The 16,557-nt window shown below is 41.2% G+C and overlaps 1 protein-coding gene across 4 annotated transcripts in view; it reads right to left on the reverse strand.

Moving 5' to 3' along the window:
- Positions 1 to 16,557, reverse strand: part of IL20RA (interleukin 20 receptor subunit alpha) — a 44,707-nt gene continuing 28,150 nt past the window's right edge. For 2 of the 4 annotated variants that reach the window (XM_518765.5, XM_063813501.1), the window contains exons 3-7: positions 11,169 to 11,347; positions 9,312 to 9,487; positions 8,599 to 8,743; positions 4,634 to 4,773; positions 1 to 2,382 (exon numbers count right to left, since the gene is read on the reverse strand). In XM_518765.5, coding sequence (XP_518765.2) covers positions 1,585 to 2,382; positions 4,634 to 4,773; positions 8,599 to 8,743; positions 9,312 to 9,487; positions 11,169 to 11,347 — 1,438 coding nt within the window. In that variant the 3' untranslated portion in view covers positions 1 to 1,584. The remainder of the gene's footprint in view (positions 2,383 to 4,633; positions 4,774 to 8,598; positions 8,744 to 9,311; positions 9,488 to 11,168; positions 11,348 to 16,557) is intronic. The other 2 variants (XM_009452079.3, XM_063813502.1) reach the window with 2 other exon arrangements.

Below are 16,557 nucleotides of genomic sequence, written 5' to 3' on the forward strand. Positions count from 1 at the left end.
TATCATCAATCACTTTATTTTTCTTTTGCTCTTAATAACAATTTATTCTTTCTCACTCTTGAACTACTTTTACAGTTAGTGTAATACATCTGTTCTTCAAAACCAGCAGAATCATTTCTATAAAGATTGAGAATAACAGAACACTCTGATTAATATAATTACTCTCTAAATTAAACCATTAGATCTGAAACTGTTTGCATTTGTGGATAATCACGAAAGGTCATGACCCCAGAATCCATCTCTCCTACCAGGGTTGTCTGCCTGTACCAAAAATATCAATAAGGAAATATGGGTGATATTTCTTCTCACGAAAGAGCATCAGTGGATTATGAGTTCATGATTAAAACAAATATATATTAAGGCAAACCATAGGAAGTTACTGCTTGTCAGATTAAAAACAGCCAAATATCAACAATTATATATGGTTCAACTTAATAGATTTTGTCCCATTTTAAAGCAGCGTGACTGAAGAATTTAATTTTCTTAACAAGTGGTAAAGGAGATGGGAACAGTTACTGGAATTGAACTAGAAAGCTATTGTTTTATGGCATAGTTTAGTTCCTACAGTAAATTTCATCAAATTTTAATAAACTCTCCCTTACATAGTCATTTAACTTATTTCTTTTGTATGTCCTATATTTACTTATGGGTTTTAATATTATAAGAATAGAGAATATTCATTCATAGATATTCCAAAAAGTCTTTGAACGACTGCCTATTCGAATGTTTAATATTATAATAGTAACACAGTAATCTAGAGCTTTACTTAACACTTTCTAGTTTACAGACTATGTAAATATCTTTTTGAAAACACACTTCCAGAAATAAATATATTCTATTATAAAATGTGTCATTTTCTTTTAGGTTAGTTTTGAGAGACAATAAGCCCCTACTAAATTATTGAGAGGACACTTTTCTGACTACAAAAGAATATTCGTTTATGTTTACACTCCAGAACTACTCATAAAGTATTAAAGATGGCCTCTTAAAGTAGCCAAGAGTGTGTGATATCATGAAGGTCTGTGCCTGATGTATTCACTCAAAATATGAATCATGATGATTAAATAGTTGAGGTTTTCACATGTGACCCACTTACCACCAACCTGGTATATGTGCATGTTTTAAGTATCTCCTCCTGCTCGCAGTAAACCCAATTCTGAAAAAGTGGTATTTATGAAATGAGTGATCTTTGGGAAATATTTTTTACAGTGCTATGTGCACATGGGAGGTACCTAGAAAATAATTGTACAAGTGTGCTTGTTTGAAAATAATGAACCAAGAGGCCAGAGTACACCCACCTGAATAAATTCTGCACCCAGTCTGGCAAACATTTATTGACTGCTTTCTCTGCATAGAACAACCGGCCAGCCCCTGGACTCCAGGCGCCCACCACCATTGTTAAGAGACCTACATGCATGAACCAATCACACACGTGCTATGAGAATAGAGAAAAGAAATAAGTAATTCTCACAGACACTGACAAACTGGAAAAAACTTCTTTCATCCCAGGTACTTTATGGCTGGGATCAAAGGGGTGACTCACTTGTTTGCACAGGAAACAAAAGGCAAAAGGAAGCATTGGCATCAGTTTTCCATCTGCACATATAACCCCCATTCCTCCATGAATTGCATGAGATAGGTTTCATTTTCTCCTGGTGGCCTGTCTGGAGCCGGCTCCTCATAGAGTCTAGATAGAAGGCCCTCCTCTCCGAGCCCATCCCCCTCAGAAGGCTCGCAGCCCTCTGAATCCTGCTCGAAGCTGGACAGCGAAGGAATACACAGCCTGCCAGTTTGGGGATCCCAGTCGACCAGGGTCGTCGATGGCTCTTCCTCTGGCCCCTCCTCCGAGTCTGTGTGCTCCTGCGCCAGGGGGTCTAAGTCTTGGAGCTGAGGGGTGTATGAGTACTGTAACGTTTGCGGGCCCAAGACTGCCAACGCTGCCTGCGACTCCAATAATGTTCCTTGCGTGGACACCTCCTCCTGCAAACTGAGCTCCTGCTCTTCAGGCCCCGCACAAATGTCAGTGGTTCTGACATCATATTCATATTCAATGACTGTTTTATCCGGGGGTATTGTTCTGCTGAGGGACTCTTGCTGGGTGAGGTAAGTACCTTCCGTGTTTTCTTCAGAGTCACAAAAAATTTCCATCAAATGCGAAGCATACCCTAAATGTTTCACCTCCTCTTCCTCCTGAGGGGGCCTCAGGTTCCCGCTGGGCTGAGGATCATTAAGGCTGGATACATCACTGCTTTTTCCCAGTAAACTCATATCCTGATGAGAAATTTTAGAATCATCCGAGATATTGAGGGTGATAAAGTTAATCACGATTTTTTCAGCAGGCACAAAGAATCTTTTGTCAAATTCATTTCCATAAATCAAAATCTATAAAGAGAAAAGAGAATGGTTTTCACCTTTTCACTTTAGAGAGGCATTAAAAACAGCTGTTAGGTAGAATATCTTGTCACCAGACAGTTTTAAAGACCTACTCTTACCAACTCATGTAAATGAAAGTTATGCTTGCAATATACAGAAAACCTCACTCACTGGGAGGCAAGAGACCCAAGACACACAAAAGATAGTTGGAAGCGAGAAGTGGTTCGCTGGGTGGGTATTTCTCCAGTCCAGGGCTGGGGCTGGGGCATTGGTGCCCCCTCTTCTAACTGGCAGAGGAGTTGCTTCATTTCTTGACCTTTTTTACATTCTGTAAAGTCAGAATCTCAGCCACATGAAGAGTAGCAAAGACTGAGTGTGGCAGAGTTTGTGACATTGTTTTATTTATAGTTTGCTATGTACTTGTTAATAAGCTGTGGTTACCTGGGCTACCTGCCCTGTTTTTGGATATACTTGAAATGCAGACAGGCATGAGAACTGGATGTAGAAAAAGAGGGAGATATATGAGCAGGGATAGTTTTTACCCCTTACACCATTCTTATCATGCTATAATAGAGCCAAAAAAGGAAATTCATCTGCCAGTTTATGGTAGACAGAGAAACTCTAAATCATGTCAAGGAAGCTCAGATGAGATTAAAATATTGCTGTGGGTACCATGAAAGATACCTGTTATCTAAGAGAGCATGAGTTACAATCCTCATTGTCACTCTACCATGTGATTTCATTTAACTTTACAAAACAGAACCTTCAGCCTCAATCTTTTACATTTTAAGTTTCAAAAAAATCACAGGTGGTCAATTCTCCTGTGAATGTTCCTTCCAGAAAAGGTCTCCCAATGCCATTAAGAAGCCAACTCTGAAACCTGAATGCAGGCAGAATCATAGAAAAACTTACAAACTGAACTAACAGGAAACAAGGTATGTTATCATGTACACGTGAACACATCTTTTAATAGTTCCCAAGAAAATGGTTTTGATTGTTAAAAATATGCTCAGCCCTTCAGAACCCTTCAGCACATTGTCCCACCTCTGTGGGTTTCTTTCTTCTTTCTTGCTTCTTCTTGCTGTGAAGGATTAAGTCATGGCCATGTTCCTCCTAAGTGTGTTTCCATTCCATGTCTTTCTCTCTAGCCTGATATCCCACTCTCGCCTGTTAGACTTGAATCTTCTCTCCCCTGGACAAAGCTACAGTTCCCTAGGTGCTTTTCTTGTTTCTAGTCTTACTCCGCTCTAAGTTTTCCTGGAACTAATATCTGGTTGGATCTAAACCTTGATACTGACTATGATGCTCCTAACCTAAAACCCTCTGGAGATTTCTCTTTGCCAGTAGAATGAGGCCGAGCTCCTTAGAACAGCACCCCAGCTCTCCCCTTACTTGGACCCACCGCCCACTCTCCAGTCTCATCTTCTCTAGCTCCTCATCTGGAGCCTCCTTGTTTAGGGGTGTCATGCAGTTTCCACACATCCACCTTGCTGTTTCTTCTGCCTGCACTATGGATCCTAAATCCTACTCACCTCTCATAGCCAAGCCCTGGCATGAGAGCTGAGCCCCTGTGTAGGGTTTTGGGGCCCTCCATGTACCCCCAGAGTTCCCAGTGCCTGCTCTCATCTTAGCCTTCATGTGTTATTTTGAAATTCTAGTCCCCGACTAGGCTTGAACTTCTAGAAGGGCAGGGCAGGGATCATGACTGAATTTATCTGTGGGATCTTGTATAATCTGGTGGTTAAATAGAACATCTTTTCAAAGCTAAGGAAAAACGTTCTGTTAGTCAGCTAATCCAGAAAGCGTGGTTTTTTTTTTTTGTTTTTTTTTTTTGAGACAGAGCCTCACTCTGTCACCCAGGCTGGAGTGCAGTGGCACAGTTTCGGCTTGCCGCAATCTTGGTCTCCCGGGTTCAAGTGACTCTCCTGTCTCAGCCTCCCGAGTAGCTGGGATTATAGGCATGCATTACCACACCCAGCTAATTTTTGCATTTTTAGTAGAGATGGGGTTTCACACTGTTGGCCAGGCTGGTCTTGAACTTCTGACCTCAAGTGATCCAACTGCCTCGGCCACCCAAAGTGCTGGGATTACAGGCGTGAGCCACCATGCCCAGCCCAGAAACTGTTTTTTAATTCACCAGCTATTTAACTTTAAATTCACTCTGCCCTTAAAGGGAACTGAATCTGTTCTAGAACCTCCTCTTCTGTCCTCCTGGAGGTGTACTATTATAATAAAGAACCCTGCCACACCAAGTACTCACCAAATTTGCTGGGTGTTTCTCTTTGCCAACGTGGATATATCGGTAGATGGAATAGCCCATCACAGAAAAAAGAAACACGGTAATAGATACGGGCAAAACATACCAGAAGATGATTTTAGCCTTGAACTCTGATGATTGATCTGTAAAAAAAAAGAAAGGTGGGAATTCGGGGGAAGGGATTAGATAGTTGTGATTTGATGTGATGGGAAAAACCTGGTATCGTTAAGCTGCTTCTGCGCAGATCACTTACATTTGGGAACTCAGTTTTCTCACCTCTACGTTGAGAAGCTTAAACTAAATGTTATAAGCAGTCTCAGAATTCTTACTCTCCCTGACAAGAGACGGTCTGAAGGAATCATCTGAGTGTACCTTAAATGTTTACACTAAGAATACATCAATCATCCAAGTCAGCACATGTTCCACCGTCGTATGTCTGGCTATGAGATTCATGCAGGTTCTTATATTTGAAAGTAAGTGTATTTGATATTCAAGTAAGTCACAGAATTTCAAACAAACAGCAAAACCCGCCAGTGAAGATCCCATTGAATTGCTCCACTTTTCCACGCCACCTGTTTGACTCAATCTTTCTGCATGTTCACTGAAAGACATGAATGCATGACGCCACTTTTATATGAGTAGCAGAACTGTTCTTGCACTGTTGGCTGGACTTTCTGGGTAGGGCTGGAGCCTGGGGATGTGTGTAGGGAGGTGGCTGGACAGGGTACAGTGCGAATGGCAGTTAACTCCCTTCCCGGGCCTGCTGTGCTCATGATGAGTAAAAGTCCGCAGAGGAATGAAAAGACCTGGGAAATCATTTTAATAAAAGCAGCCCTGGCCCACACCATTGATCAGGCCATATAGCTGATGACTAGAGCTCATCGTGACTAGCTCATACTTGTTAAGCCACTGTGGTATACTTGGAAGTTGTGATGGTACATTTTACATGTCCAGTTGGCTAGGCCACAGTATGCAGATATTTGGCTAAACATTATTCTAGAGCCTTCTGTGAAGGTTTTTGTTGTTGTCGTTTTTTTTTTTAACGGGAGTCTAACATTTCAATCAGCAGGTTTTTGAGTAAAGCAGATTACTACCTATAATGTGGGTGAGTCTCATCCAATCAATTGAAGACTTTCATAAAAAATGTCTTGATGACCCTAAGGAACAAGGAATTCTGCCAGCAGACTACCTTTGGGTGCGAACTGCAAACATCAACTCTTCCGTGGGTCTCCAGCCTGCCTATCCTATAAATTCGGACTTGCCAGACTCTACGATCCTGTGAGCCAACGCCTTAAAATAAATCAATATTTCTAAACAAATAAATATATCGATATGTGCATCTATATGTATTCTATTGGTCCTGTTTCTCTGGAGAATCCTGACTGATACAGCTGTAGGAAAAAGAGTAGCTTCAGCACAAATGACAGAAGTCCGAGTGTGCTCCTTACACACTAACAAAACCAGCAGGAGTGTGACCGGAGCATTCTAATCCAGGAGAATGTTGGATGCTCTTGATGCTTGGGCCCAAGAGAAAGCAGCAAAGTCACTATCTGGTTAACTATCCAGTTGAAAGCGAAACAGATGTGTCATGGCTGATGAGGGTGGTCAACAAGAGCCGGTGGGAAAAGTTCCGCATGCGGGCCTGTTACCCTGCACAATTCCCAAGGAGCACATTCATCACCAGGTTCCATACAGAGACGTGCCAATGCTGCAATGCGGATGCTGCGGGTGTCAGAACACCACCTGCCCTGCTTGTAGCCTATAACTCAGTCCAACCCTCTTAATACAATCCCTGGTCCCTGGATTGAGCCTGTCCTAATTGAAAAAAGTCATAACAATGACTGATAGCATTTAGTATACACTAACCCATGTTTACTACAACAAACCTAATAAACTATAATTGTATTTTAGGGATGGGGGACAAGAGAGCAGAAGTATGTTTTAAAGAATAGTTCCAATAGAGGTAATACTGATTATTCAGAAAGCAGGTCCTCACACCAGTGTGTTGGAAAGATATCTCTGGTGGTCTAACAGCTGGGATAGCACGGGTTCAGAACCAGAAATAGAGCCTTGTTATTCCGTTAATTTTTCTTTCTTTCTTTTTTTTTTTTTTGAGACAGGGTTTCACTCTGTTGCCCAGGCTGGAGTGCAGTGGCACAATCACGGCTCACTGTAGCCTTGACTTCCCCAGGCTCAGGTGATCCTCCCATCTCAGCTTCCCAAGTAGCTTGGACTAAAGGTGTGTGCCACCACGCCTGGCTAAGTTTGTATGTTTAGTAGAGATGGGGGTTTCACCATGACGCCCAGGCTGGTCTTGAACTCCTGGGCTCAAGTGATCCTCCTGCCTCGGCCTCCCAAAGTGCTGTTATTATAGGCGTGATCCACTGCACTTGGTCACTTTTTTCATATTAGTGAGAAAGTGGGCTTCATCTGCTTACTGAGAAGTTTTGAATTTAATCTGCATTTTGTTGCTTTTGCTCCAATTGTGTTAATGATTTCCACTGGAAATTCATTCCCACCAGCTGGCACTGATTAAGGTGTTAGTAAAGAGAGCACTTCTCCCAAATACGAATACGATTTCTTCAATATGCTTTGTTTTGCTTGGCATTTTAGTTTCATTTGATATATGGTAGAGACTCCTTCATCGTAAAAGAAAAGCTATGATAAAGACAGAGAGTCAAAGGCAAAGCCTTGCGCTTTTCACATGTACTCACAAAGTTCCCTTTCTTTACTTTCGGACAGTTTCATCATGAAAGGTGGGAGGGGTGAGGGAGGAGGAAAGCAGGGGTTATGGATTCCTATCCATGGCTGGTGATAGAGCCAAGGCATGGGGTGGAGGTCGTGGGCCTCTGTCTCTAGACCAGCTGTTTGGAAAAGAAGCGGAGGAATAATGGATGAAGAGCCCTTCGATGCAGGCAAACTTTAGGATGTATTTTTTTTTCAATTTTCAAGTTTTTAGTTAAAGCTCCTCTCACTGTGAAGGCAGAAAAATTAAACAAATGCCAAGCTCACAACTCTATGTCTTCTTATAGGAATGGGTATCTCCAATCACAGTTCCTTGGCAGCCCAGTGTAGAAAATGTGAAGAGGAGATAAATAAAAGGAAATAGAAGCAACTGTAAGGATAAGGAAGTGATCACTGATTTGTGGATCCCAGACCCTCATGCAGCCAATTAGTGGCACTTGAACACAACTGGAAGCACCTATAATTAGTATTCCCCAGGGAAAGTAAAAAATGAATGCTGCTTTACAGTGGTTTTAGAATAATGCTTTGTTTCTAGCAATAAAATTGTCTGATGTTCTTGAAGACCACAGAATTTCTATCAATCAGAGTGGTTATGATTTTATTTTTTATTTTTTGAGACAAGGTCTCACTCTGTTGCCCAAGCTGGAGTGCAGTGGTGCACCTATGGCTCACTGCAGCCTCTCCTGGGCTCAGGTGATCCTCCCATCTCAGCCTCCTGAGTAGCTAGGACTACAGGCATGCACTACCAAGCCTGGTTGATTTTATTTTTTATAGAGATGAGGTCTCACTATGTTGCCCAGGCTGGTCTTAAACTCCTGGGCTCAAGCCAGCCTCCCTCCTTGGCCTCCCAAAGTGCTGAGATTTCAGGTGTGGGCCACCACGCCCAGCCTGATTATGATTTTAAAGAAGAAAAAAGGCATGTGTAAAAGTTCTTCATTGTTAATTCACAAGGCAGGTGGCCGAAGGACCATGGAAAGAAGCTGGCAGTGGACACGGGACCTGTATGAGTTCTCCGAGGGTGTGAGAACACTTCTGAACGTCGGCCAAGCTCAGTGGCAGAGTCCCAGGCTGCTCCACGCATTTCTAGTGGTGGTTGTTTCTGCCTTTGCCTCAGCCTGTTTCTGTTAAACACGGATTTGTCAAAACCTTGTCTAAACCATCATACCGACTTCTAGTTTTAGCAGATCTCCTTCCTAGACCAGCAAAGATTTTTTAAAGCTTACCTTTCAAAGTCCTGGCACACTGCTTCTCAGAAGGCTGAGCACGGCGAGGGGGCCCTGGGACGAAGGACTCCACGTGCACGCAGTAGAGAGTGTTCGGCTCCAGCCAGGTGAGCACCAGCGTGTGGTTGGTCACACACTGGGACCACTAGGATAGGGAATTGCAAACATTGGTTAGAGCCAGACATTTCTGGGACCACCCCAGACAAATAACTGTAGAAGGAAACAGAAGACCAAGGCACCATTTAATTCTTTACTATCAGTATAAGCTTTTTTTTTTTTTTTTCAGCAACAGTTTCAATATACTCTTTTCCTTTAGCTCAGCAGAGCATGGTCAGGAACTGGACCAATGCTGAGAACAATTCTAAACAACACATGGATAGAGTTCTTATTCATTGTCCTGGGTCCTTGCTCACATTTTTTTTTTCTTCTCAGAGAAAGACTGTGCAAGTGAAAGCTCTTCATCAAAGTGAAGTGTACAATCTCTCTACACTCCAATAACAACACCATATCCTGTCAACAGAGTTTCTGTAAAGAAGATCTGAAGTTAGTTCTGTAAAATTTCTGTATATAGAACTTTATTTTGTGTGGCGTATCTTTTGAACATCATGACTTCCCAGATTCACATGCAGAGAATCAATGCATCAGGGTTGTTTGTTCCCACATTAGCTACAGAGTGGTACATGAATGTATGCCCCATTCCATTTCAGGCTTACCGTTCTGTTTGATTTAGTATTCAACACAGACACATTATACTTCAGATTGGAGTATATTTGTTGCATGGAAACAGGAAGGTCTTCTGGATTTCTCTTCCACTTCTCTGGAGCTGTCAGGACAACAGAAATGGACTTCTCATCTGTAGTCAGTGCCACCTCTGGTGGGCCAATTTGTGCTTAAAGGGGGAGAAAGAGGGTATTATCATGTTCAGATGAAAAATAATTACCTTAGGTAAAGGGTAAAGCTACCATATAATCCTACTTGGATCAAGGCCCTAAAAGACATCCTTTTTTTTTTTTTTTTTTTTTTGAGATGGAGTCTTGCCCCGTCGCCTAGGCTGGAGTGCAATGGCACGATCTTGGCTCACTGCAACCTCCACCTCCTGGGTTCAAGTGATTCTCCTGCCTCAGCCTCCCAAGTAGCTAGGATTACAGGTGCCCACCAACACACCCAGCTAATTTTTGTATTGGGATTACAGGCATGAGCCACCGCGCCCAGCCTTAAAAGACACCTTCTTACAGGAGATGCCTCAAAATGTACTAAGGTGGGCCTGAGATATGCCAAATCTTGAAACCATCCTGAAACCAACCTTCACACAGCCTGATCCCATGTTAGAACAGCAAACTCAAGTATTCTGTTTCCTTAGTCACATGCATAAACAGTAGATGGTTAATACAATCAAAACTGTTTGTAACATTTCTGTGACTTGAAAAGTTGGTGATAAATGACAACAACATGATTTGATAAGTGGAAAATCAGAGATGTGATTAGAATGATCTAGAACAGAGACCAGGCGACTTTTATCCTAAAGGTCTGGACAGTAAATATTTCAGGCATCGCAGGCCATATGATCTCTGTTGCACTACTCCACTCTTGCTGTATTGCGAAAGCAATCTAAGGTAACTGTGTAAACAAATGAGTGTGGCTTGTGTCCCAATAAAACTTTATTTATGAATAGACATCAACATTTCAATTTCCTTTACTTTTTCAATGTCACAAAATATTCCTTGGATTTTTAGAAACTATTTAAAAATATAAATACCATTCTTAACTCTTGGCTTGTAGAAAAACAGAAAGGGTGTTGTTGGATTTGTCCCAAGGGTAGTTTTCTGACCTCTGATCCGGAAGGGCTCCTGGACTTATGGAGCGCTTGCAGAGCTCATTATGGCAGCCCTGAGTGGGTCCTTCATGACTGAGTCAGCCATAGCTCAGGGGATGGCAACATTTTAAAAGTAAATACCAGGAAGAAGTTGCCTTAATTCTGGGTTACACTTGGAAATTACATCATCACACTACCAAGTTCATACAAGAAGAAGCATAGTGATAATCAGGACAATGTTTAATCAATCTTGTGGAGACATTAATAGTCCATAAACCCACATTAAATAAAGTCATTTTGTTCCTCAAATTACACAGCTTCCACAAAGTGTAAGACAAAGTCAAAATTTGATATCATTGTCATCTAGTATCAATTTTAGATCTGGGAGAGATCTTAGAGACCACTTGGTTAAACCTTTCACTCTAAAGATGAGACTCAGGCTGGGTGCGGTGGCTCATGCCTGTAACCCTAACACTTTCAGAAGCTGAGGTGGGAAGATAGCATGAGCCCAGGAGTTTGAGACCAGCCTGGCAACATAATGAGGCCCTGTCTCTACAGTCAATGAATCAATCAGTCAATCAAGGTGAGACTCAGAGCCAGCAAGGTTAAGGACTTTGTCCTGCTCACTCAACCCACTGGTCCAGAATACAGCCAAGCAGAGTACCTTCCTCTGGGCAAGGCTGTCTGTGAGGCTGAGACTGTTAAACCTGATATGAATACATGTTTAACTGACCATTGCAATAATGGCATTACTTACTTTCTAAAAAAGGATAGAACCGTCCACTTTCAGCCCATTTGGAACACTTTGTTCCCCAAATGGCCTTAACTTTGGCATAATACTGGTGTTCGTAGTCAGAAGTTTCAGCAGAAAGATCACAGTAGGTTCTATTGATATTTCTGCATTCTGATTTATTCAGCCATTTCTTTTGCCCATATCTGCTAAGAAAGAAGCTGAATTAATAATGAGGTGCCCTCTATACTTTACAATAAAAAAACTCAGTCATTTTATAAAACTGAATGGAACTGACGACCTTCTCTTCAGAAAAACAAAAGTGCCTGTCATTGAGATAAAAAAGAATCCACTTTTGCGGCGGGCAATTTTTTTCATCAGCTGTCAGGAACATGAGTCAGAGTTTCTGTAATCACCTTTCTTTCTGTGAATTATAATGTGGATAGTATATTTTGAAAGCATATATTTTATTGTTATTCTTTGGCTACAGTGAAATTTTTACATATTGTGTGATCAATTCTTCTAGTAATTATCTGTGTAGGTTTTTAGTCTACTATGTACACGAGGTCAGTTTGACGGATTGTTTGAAGAACAGTTTGTCTTTTTTTCTTGGAAGAAAAATTACTTTGACGTTCTCATAGCATACAAAAATCTAAGTATCAATGATTCTAGGGAAAATACACGAGGCTGGAGTGCATACAGAAATCTGCATTTTTGATAATTATAGTGATGATGATAATATTGACTAGGTTGGTCATACTGATTTTCATTTTCTTTATTAAAAACACAACCCCCATAGCAAATAGGGAGGTGGCAATATTTTCAGCCCTTTTCAGGTGGGAGAGACTGAAGTGTAGAGTTCAGGTAACATGTGATAAGCCAGTGAAAGGGACAGGGGAGGCAGTTTGGGAAAGGTGATGGGTTACAAGTGGCAGCCTAGGGAACAGCTGAGAGGACACTACAGTGGTCCAGGGGAAGATGTAGGTCGCTTGGACAAGGACGGGGGCAGTAGGATAAATAAGGACAGGACAAAAGCAAGAAATATTAGGAGATAGGACTTGGTGATAGAAAACATGTAACAGATTAGGGAAATGAAGGTGTTAAGGATGCTGTCTCTTTCTGTCTGGGGCAGATGGGTGGAATGGTGGTGATATTTACTACGATAAAGAGCACTGAGACAGAACAGATTTGGGAAATGAATGGGGAGGCAGAGCAGGAGGGGAAGATAAGATGTTCACTTTCGATGCCTTGAGCCTGAGTATGTTAGAGATATCCCACTGCAGATGCCCAGTGGGCAATGGGTCTCAGGAGAGACATGTGTGTGGGAGGTAGGGATTTTGGAGTCAATGTCATCAAACTGCTCATTGATGGCACAAGCATGAATGAATGATCCATGGAAACAAAACAAAGTCTAGGATAAAATTTCAGGAGCGTCAAGATTTAAAGGTTGGATAGAAAGAAGACCTGGAAATAGCAACTAAAGAGGGATGAGAAAAAAATATCATAAAGGTCAAGGGAAGAGTGCGTCTTGAGAAAGAGGATATGTCCATGTATTGCCAAAGCTTAAGGATATTTTCTCTTTTCAGAATATGGCAACAGATTTCTGAAAGTAAATGTTTCCCATTTCCTAAGTACCATACCTACCAAAAGACATCAGAAATATAGTCAGATCTTACTGATCAACTTCTCCATCCAAGTGATCACTGTTACTTAGGGGCTTTCAATTTTTTTTTTGACCATGATCCACAGGGAAAAGAAAAATACATTTTACATTGTGATTCAGCTCACAAAATATAAAACTATGTAACATATTAAAACAAAAATTGTACAAGAAAATATTTAAACTTTACCACATGCCTCGCATTCAGTTATTTTTCATTCCAGTCCATTCCACACCATTCCATTCCTTTCCATTAAAAATAATATCCCTCAACATTCATTTCATGAGTCATCAAAGAGTCCTGAATTGTGGCTTGAAGACTATTGCCATTGCCTATGTGGCCCCTCCCTCCTCAAACTTCCTCACTCTGCCAAAGGCAAGGCAGCTTCCCATGACAGATGCTGATGCAGGAGAAAAGGCTCTTTACAAGATTTTCAACAAAATAAATGAATGATGGCCAGAATCACTCAGCAAATATTCCAGTAATGACACTCACGCATGGCAAACAGCCATATGGGGCCCTCAGTGGTCTCTGATTTACAAGCTTTATCTCACTAATTATCATAACAACCCTAGGGGGTAGGTACTCTTATTTTCATCCCATTTTACAGATGAGACAGCTGAGGCTCAGGGAGATTAAGGGATCCACTCAAATTCACATGACTAGTAAACAGCATTCCTGGGATTTGAACCACTCTTCCCTGATGCCAAAACTTCTGTTTTTAGTGCTACATTCTATTTTTTTGCATTAATTGTTTTGGTGGATAGAATTTAAACTTTTGGAAAATTTTCACCTTGGAAACAAACTTCACTCAAAAGTATAAAAGTATAATCTGTAACCTTCCCAGCTAGGTTCGTAGCCTGGCTATGAACTGGGGACTGTCTGACTCCAGAGCTGAGCTTGGAGCCCTCTGGCAGTGAAATACGTTGCCCTATATTCCTGTCCCTCTTTCACATGCACAGGCATGTAAGAACTCCAACATCGCAAGCTTCTTTTTAAAAACATATTTTTAAAAGTTGCACAATCTAAGTGATCTGCTCACACAAAGCAGTGATGACTCTTGTCTATTTTTTAAAAATCCCTTTCTGGATCACATAAAACATAAAGGACAGAGCAAGCTCTTTGCTCCACCTAATGGATAAGGAGGCAAGGACATGCTCACGAGCCTTTTCTCTGCAAAGTGATTTCTTTCCTCTAACACTGGCTCCTGAGAAACTCCTTGGAAATGAGAATGAGGTTCTAGATAAATGAGGTCACTGTGAGTCGCTGCTGAAGTCTTTCACTGGTTTTAGTTATCTGAATTTTTTTTTCAAAGACAAAACTGACTTTATTCTTTTTTGAAAATATGGTAAATGTTTTTCAATTCAAACAATCAAACAATTCAGAAAGTATAATCAAAAGAGAAACAAATCATCCTAAAACCCATTACCCTGGAACATTTGGTGTGTATGAGTCTGGATATCTCATTGTGCTTCTGTATAAACAGGAGGACGATATGATAGCAGAATAGATGGACAAAAATTAGATTATACCATACATATGGTTTTAATAAAAGTAGTCAATTCAATGTGCCTTGAACTTTGATAGAAAAAAGAAATTGAAGTGAGATTAAAGAAACTACAGAAGTGCAAATGTTTGTCACCACAAGACATATTTGTTCCTAAAAGAGCTTTTAAATTAAGAAAATGGTTTGTGAAAAATATTGAGAGGTTAATTATTAAAATAATAAAATATTGTCATTTTAGATGACATTTAATGGCTTCTGGCTATGAAAATCAGTACACTTATAGTCCCCCCCCCCTTTTCCACCTTATATTATTGTTTAAATTCAAATTATTTCTAAGAAACTTCTATAATTACATTTCCATCACTATTTAGTCTTAGTTCTACACTGAGATGAATTCCATCCATGCTACCAGTCTTTTGGTCATCACTAAGTTCTTCTTTTGGGTTTGTCTTTATCTCTCTGTTAGCTGGAGGTCATCTTTAGTTAGTGCTCCACCTCATCCTCCAGGAAGATCTCAGAAAAGTGATCTCCTGAGTTCCCACCTGCTTCCAAACACCAGTCTACTGAACTTAGTAAGAGTCTTAGGTTATACTTGTCTTTTCCTCACAAGATATATTCTGTTGAGTGTTGCCAGATTGAAATTCTCCCTTTCTCTCAACTTGAGTTCTGCTTTTGCTAAAATGGCCATGAATCATTTAATTATCTTAAAGTCCAATAACTTCACCAGGATATGTCTTGCTATTGTTTTTACCAATTTTTTTCTAGACACACCACACATTTATGATACACAGTTCCAAACAGTTTTTATTACCTGTTCAACCATTACTATCACTTAGCTCTAACAGGTTTTTCATCTTGATACAGTATTTTTATATTCCAGCATTTTCCTAAGCTCTGCACACTTCCTTAAAAAAAAGCATGTTCTCCCTGTTGTCTTAGAAACTCTTCTTTCACTGTTTTCTCTTCTTTGAGTTTTACCTTTACAGATCCTGTTGTTTATGCACTCTAACAAAATTATGGACTGTTATTTATTTTAATTCTTCCTTACTTCCATAGCAAAGCTTTCTGGAAACTTGTATTCTGTTTTCCTCTTTCCCCCTTCCAGTAATTATGAATAGGCACTATGCTAGTTCCCTTGGGACTATTACTTTTTGAGTGGGGCCAGCTGTTTGTTGAACAGGCAAATGGATATAAGAATAGGGCTCAGATAATGAGCTTTTGCTCTCCATAATTTTTGTTTGTTTGTTTGTTTGAGAAAAGACCCGGCTTTATTGTCCAGGCTGGAGAGCAGTGGCATGATCTCAGCTCATTGGAACCTCCACCTTCCAGCTCAAGCCATCCTCCCACCTCAGCCTCCCAAGTAGATGGGACTACAGGCATGCACTATCATGACCGGCTAATTTTTGTATTTTTTGTAGAGACGAGGTTTTGTCATGTTGCACAGGTTGGTTTTGAACTTGTGAGCTCATGCGATCCAGAAGTCTTGGCCTCCTAAAGTGCTGAGATTACAGGTGAGAGCCACTGCGTCCGGCCAATGCTCTCCATAATTTTAAACTTCTGTTTCCATCAAACACCCTCTCACCAAATCCATTATTCCCTTTGCTCCCTGTGAAGCCTGTCTGCCCTCAGGTTTTGGGCTGCAGGAGGCTGATGTTGTAGACTTCCTGGGCTGCCTCCCAGCCAGTGCCACCTCCCTTTCCTCCTGACCCCGGCTCATTCCCAGCTTCTCCCTGGGCTGTGACAGGGCCTCCACAATGGACATGTCCTGTGTGCCTGATTTCTATTTCAGTTTCGCCATCTCTGATATTCTGTGGCACCCAGCTGGGGCTCCATGGGGACATTTCCTTAATTTCTGGTGGTGGCAATCCTTAGATTTCCATGCTCTCAGATTGTTAGGTGGGCCTCTTCGTACTGTGACACTTATTTTGTGAAATCATTTCCTGTGGTTGGAGCTGGGAAGGTGTAGGTTTGCCTTCAGTTTCTGCAGCCGTTTTTCTTCAGATTCCACAAGATTTGGCTTGGATGGTTCCTAGTTTGTGGTCAGGGTTGTGGCCATTTCCTTTGTTTCTCTGAAGATGGACACTGACTATCTGTCTTGCATTCTTTCCTGCTTGCAATGAGTTTTGAGGGCCAGATGAAATGTCTATTCACTGCTATCTTTAAGTGCAACAGCTGATCACACCAAATGTGCATGCGGTTTCAAGGAGTCTAAGGATGCCCTATAATTCCAAACAGCTTAGAAATTTCA

Source organism: Pan troglodytes, chromosome 5 (genome assembly GCF_028858775.2).
Source record: "Pan troglodytes isolate AG18354 chromosome 5, NHGRI_mPanTro3-v2.0_pri, whole genome shotgun sequence".
Classification (NCBI taxonomy): Eukaryota; Metazoa; Chordata; class Mammalia; order Primates; family Hominidae; genus Pan; species Pan troglodytes.